The sequence below is a fragment of the Triticum urartu genome, chromosome 1 (assembly GCF_003073215.2).
Source record: "Triticum urartu cultivar G1812 chromosome 1, Tu2.1, whole genome shotgun sequence".
In the NCBI taxonomy this organism is placed as follows: Eukaryota; Viridiplantae; Streptophyta; class Magnoliopsida; order Poales; family Poaceae; genus Triticum; species Triticum urartu.
In genome coordinates, this window is record NC_053022.1 from 506,497,617 (window position 1) to 506,502,880 (window position 5,264).

The 5,264-nt window shown below is 35.9% G+C and overlaps 1 protein-coding gene and 1 pseudogene across 1 annotated transcript; both read right to left on the bottom strand.

The window, feature by feature from the left end:
* Positions 1-364: 364 nt before the first annotated feature.
* On the bottom strand, positions 365-2,065 carry LOC125523291 (photosystem II protein D1-like). Its single transcript, XM_048688343.1, has one exon. The coding sequence runs from the start codon at positions 1,975-1,977 to the stop codon at positions 916-918; it is 1,062 nt and encodes a 353-aa protein (XP_048544300.1). The 5' UTR covers positions 1,978-2,065; the 3' UTR covers positions 365-915.
* LOC125523301 lies at positions 1,901-3,412 on the bottom strand (annotated as a pseudogene).
* Between the last annotated feature and the right edge of the window lie 1,852 nt (positions 3,413-5,264).

A 5,264-nucleotide genomic window follows, 5' to 3' on the forward strand; every position in this document is an offset into this window, starting at 1 on the left:
CATCGTGTCCCCTGCATCCTGTTACCATCCGCCTTAGACGCATAGTTCGGGACCCCCTACCCGAGATCCGCCGGTTTTGACACCGACAACTACACATGATGATTTTGATAGATATGATATGCATGTGCTTGCTTCTCCTACTTGCAGTTATTATGAGAGAGGAACTATATCTCCACCTCTCTATGTTTCCCACATGATAAAATTGCAAGAAACTGTCTTCGTCGCCATAAGTAAATATGTAACTAGGAATATGGAAAATTGCATTTTTGGAATTTGCAATAATGCGATGGGCGAACGACGGGAATTGAACCCGCGCATGGTGGATTCACAATCCACTGCCTTGATCCACTTGGCTACATCCGCCCCTTATCCAGCTAAAGGATTTTTTTCTTTTTTCCATTGATCATTATTCTATTTATTCTGACCTCCGTACTTCGATCGAGATATTGGACATAGAATGCCACTCTTTAAAAAGGAAAAAAGGAGTAATCAGCTGTGACACGAAAAAAACGAATCCTTTTGTAGCTCATCATTTATTGGCAAAGATAGAAAAGGTCAATATGAAGGAGGAGAAAGAAACAATAGTAACGTGGTCCCGGGCATCTAGCATTCTACCCACAATGGTTGGCCATACAATCGCGATTCATAATGGAAAGGAACATATACCTATTTACATAACAAATCCTATGGTAGGTCGCAAATTGGGGGAATTCGTGCCTACTCGGCATTTCACGAGTTATGAAAATGCAAGAAAGGATACCAAATCTCGTCGTTAACTGAATTCTAAATAGAAAGATTAAGAAGAAAAAAAGATTCAAAATAAAGACAGAAATACCCAATATCTTGCTAGAACAAGATATTGGGTATTTTTGTCTTTTCTTTCTTCAAAAATTCTTATATGTTAGCAGAAAAATCTTATCCATTAATAGATGGAACTTCAACAGCAGCTAAGTCTAGAGGGAAGTTGTGAGCATTATGTTCATGCATTACTTCCATACCAAGGTTAGCACGGTTGATGATATCAGCCCAAGTATTAATAACGCGACCTTGACTATCAACTACAGATTGGTTGAAATTGAAACCATTTAGGTTGAAAGCCATAGTACTAATACCTAAAGTAGTGAACCAGATTCCTACTACAGGCCAAGCAGCCAAGAAGAAGTGTAAAGAACGAGAGTTGTTGAAACTAGCATATTGGAAGATTAATCGGCCAAAATAACCATGAGCAGCCACAATATTATAAGTTTCTTCCTCTTGACCAAATTTGTAACCCTCATTAGCGGATTCATTTTCAGTAGTTTCCCTGATCAAACTAGAGGTTACCAAGGAACCATGCATAGCACTGAATAGGGAACCGCCGAATACACCAGCTACACCTAACATGTGGAATGGATGCATAAGGATGTTGTGCTCTGCCTGGAATACAATCATAAAGTTGAAAGTACCAGAGATTCCTAAAGGCATACCATCAGAAAAGCTTCCTTGACCAATAGGGTAAATCAAGAAAACAGCAGTAGCAGCTGCAACAGGAGCTGAATATGCAACAGCAATCCAAGGACGCATACCCAGACGGAAACTAAGTTCCCACTCACGACCCATATAACAAGCTACACCAAGTAAGAAGTGTAGAACAATTAGCTCATAAGGACCACCATTGTATAACCACTCATCAACAGATGCAGCTTCCCAAATTGGGTAAAAGTGCAATCCGATCGCCGCAGAAGTAGGGATAATAGCACCAGAGATAATATTGTTTCCATAAAGTAAAGAACCAGAAACAGGCTCACGAATACCATCAATATCTACTGGAGGGGCAGCGATGAAGGCGATAATAAATACAGAAGTTGCGGTCAATAAGGTAGGGATCATCAAAACACCGAACCATCCGATGTAAAGACGATTTTCAGTGCTAGTTATCCAGTTGCAGAAGCGACCCCACAGGCTTGTACTTTCGCGTCTCTCTAAAATTGCAGTCATGGTAAGATCTTGGTTTATTCAAATTGCAAGGACTCCCAAGCACACGTATTAACTAGAATATAGATAATAGAAGGCTTGTTATTTAACAGTATAAAATAGACTATATACCAATGTCAACCAAGTCAGCCCAAAGATTAGCTATCCATATAACTAAATTAACCAAACCAATAATTTTGTATTTGTAAATGAAGTGAGTCAAAGTGAAAAACTTTGATGGGTCTTTTCTATATGGGTTGCCCGGGACTCGAACCCAGAACTAGTCGGATGGAGTAGATAATTCTTCCTTGTTACAATAGAGAAAAATCCCTCCCCAAATCGTGCTTGCATTTTTCATTGCACACGACTTTCCCTATGTAGAAATAGCCAATTTCTATTCCAAAGAGGAAGTTCTACTAATTTTTTTAATTAGTAAGTTGATTCACCTACTCTTTATTATAATAAAAAGAACATTTCAGAATGAAAAATAGAAAAGTTTTTTCTTGATCATTTATCAACCCTTTCCTGTTTCTTAATTTTGTCTAATGATTAATTAAGAGGGTTGACCAGGTCATTGATACGTATAATATCCAAATACCAAATACGCTCAGTGTGTGATCCACAGAAAGAAAAAAGAGTTGTTTTGGTGAACATTAAAGAAAAAACTTGCTCTTCTTCCATAAAAAATTCTTCTAAAAATGCCGAACCCAATCGTTGCATAAAAGTTCGTACCGTGCTTTTATGTTTACGATCTAAAGTTCTAGCACATGAAAGTCGAAGTATATACTTTAGTCAATACAAAGTCCGTCTTTTCGAAGATCCACTATGATAATGAAAAAGATTTCTACATATCCGACCAAATCGATCAAGAATATCCCAATCTGATAAATCTGTCCAAATGGGTTTACTAATAGGATGCCCCGATCCAGTACAAAATTGAGCTTTTGATAAGTATCCTATGAGGAGAGTAGCGGGGACTATGGTATCGAATTTTTTCATTCGAGTATCTATTAGAAATGAATTCTCCAGCATTTGATTCCTTACTAACAAAGAACTTTTTTGTAAACTTGAAAGGTACCCCATAAAATCGAAGCAAGAGTTTGCTAATTGGTTTATATGGATTCTTCGCGGCTGAGTCCAAAAACAGAAATAATATTGCCAGAAATTGATAAGGTAGCATTTCCATTTCTTCTTCAAAAAAAGTGCCTTTTGATGCAAGAATTGCCTTTCCTTGATATCGAACATAATGCATAAGAGGATCCATAAAGAACCATAGGGTTTTCCGAGAAAAACCAGGGTACATTATCCCAAAATGTTCCATCTTCCTAGAAAAGTGGATTCGTTCCAGAAAAGTTCCAGAAGATGCTAATGGTAAGCAAGAAGATTGTTTATGAAGAAACAACAAAAAAATTCATATTCTGATACATAAGAGTTATATAGGAATTGAAATAGTCTTTTATTTTCTTTTTGAAAAAAATGGATTTCATTGAAGTAATAAAATATTCCAATTCGAATAATAGTTGAGAAAGAATCGCAATAAATGCAAAGATGGAACATCTTGGATACGGTATTGAAGGAGTTGAACCAGGATTTCCAAATGGATAGGATAGGGTATTTCTATATGTGATAGATAATCCAAATGCAAAAATTTGTCTTCTAAAAAGGGAAATATTGAATGAATAGAGTGTAAATTCTGAAACTTCGGTATTTCTTTTTCTTTCGGACAAAAAAATTCCCGTAGCGAGAATGGGATTTCCACAACGATCGCAAACCCTTCAGATAGAATCTAAGAATAAAACTCAGAATAAAAATAATTTTTGTAATCCAATAATCGATCTTGGTTAGGATGATTAACCGAGTTATCCAAAAAATTCTGCTGATACATTCGAATAATTAAACGTTTCACAAGTAGTGAACTAAATTTCTTGTTATTACAACTAACAACTATTTCCATAGGTTCAGAACCATTCAATCCATAATGGTGGGCAAATGCATAAATATATTCCTGAAAGAGAAGTGGGTAGACAAAGTATTGTTGACGAGATTTATGTTTTTCTGAATACCCTTCGAATTTTTCCATTTGTATTTCTACTTGAATCAGAGAGAAGAAGCATTTCTCGGTTTATCGAATGATGATACATAGTGCAATATGGTCAGAACAGGGTGTTGCATTTTTAATACAAACCCTGGAAAGAAAGGGAGTCTAATCCACAGATCTTTTTCTGCTCCTTTTCTACCCAATTAGTTTATGTTTGTTCTAATTAAAAAAAAGAACAGAACAAGTTTTTTATTTTTGCAGGCCAATCGCTCTTTTGACTTTGGAATACAGCCTCTTTATCAATATACTGCTTCTTTTACACATTCAATCCATAACATCCCTTATTCAATCCATAATCAAGAATAATTAGGATTTCTAAAAAACAGAAAAAATAAAGGGTCCACTCATAGGAAAACCTAACCTTTCCCCGCATCCGGCACTAATCTATTTTTAACGTCTAATTAGAGCGGGGAATCATTCCAATTAGGAAGTTCAGCTCGTTGCTTTTATGACATGCATTGGCCTTTACTTTGTATGCATGAATTGTTCTTTTATGACATGTCGATGCATAGGAAGAGAGTTAGACTTCGTCATTACATTATATATGTTACTTTGTGCTCACTACTAAATTACAAATCATTGTTAATTAAAATTGGCTTTGATATACCTTGGGATCCTGGTGGATTCACTACTTGAGCACTATATGCCTAGCTTAATGGCTTTAAAGAAAGAGCTGCCAGGGAGACAAACCGGAAGTTTTAGAGAGTCATTTATTTCGGTTGAGTGCTTTTATATAGTTTAAAAAAACAAAAATCAAGACGGGAACCCAAAACTTTTTCAAAAAGGAAAGTGAAAGTGAGAAAGACAAGCATTGTTGAAGTGGGAGAGCTCCTTGAACTTTTTTCATGCTCACGGGAACTTTGTGAATCTTGATTACAGAAACTTTTCAAAAAAATAATTATCCCCTTGTACAATTCCATTTTATTATAAAAATAATGTGCCAAGGTTTACCTTTAGGATGTTTACATTTGCTTGATGGTTTGTACGGTGCAGGACAGAAACTTTGGCAGTAGTGCATGATTTTACATTTTTAGTTGGAACGTCAAACGGTTCTGATTCTTTTTGCACTGTCTTTCTGTGCAAATTGTTTATTTTTCCTAATTGTGGCAGAAATTTTCAAGTATCATAAGTATGGTGAATGTTCAGATTATTATAGACTGTTCTGTTTTAGACAGATTCTGTTTTTTGATGCATAGTTTGCTTGTTTTGATGA

Coding starts and splice junctions, on each gene's coding strand:
- LOC125523291 (XM_048688343.1), bottom strand. CDS start 1,977: ATGACTGCAATTTTAGAGAGACGCGAAAGTACAAGCCTGTGGGGTCGC.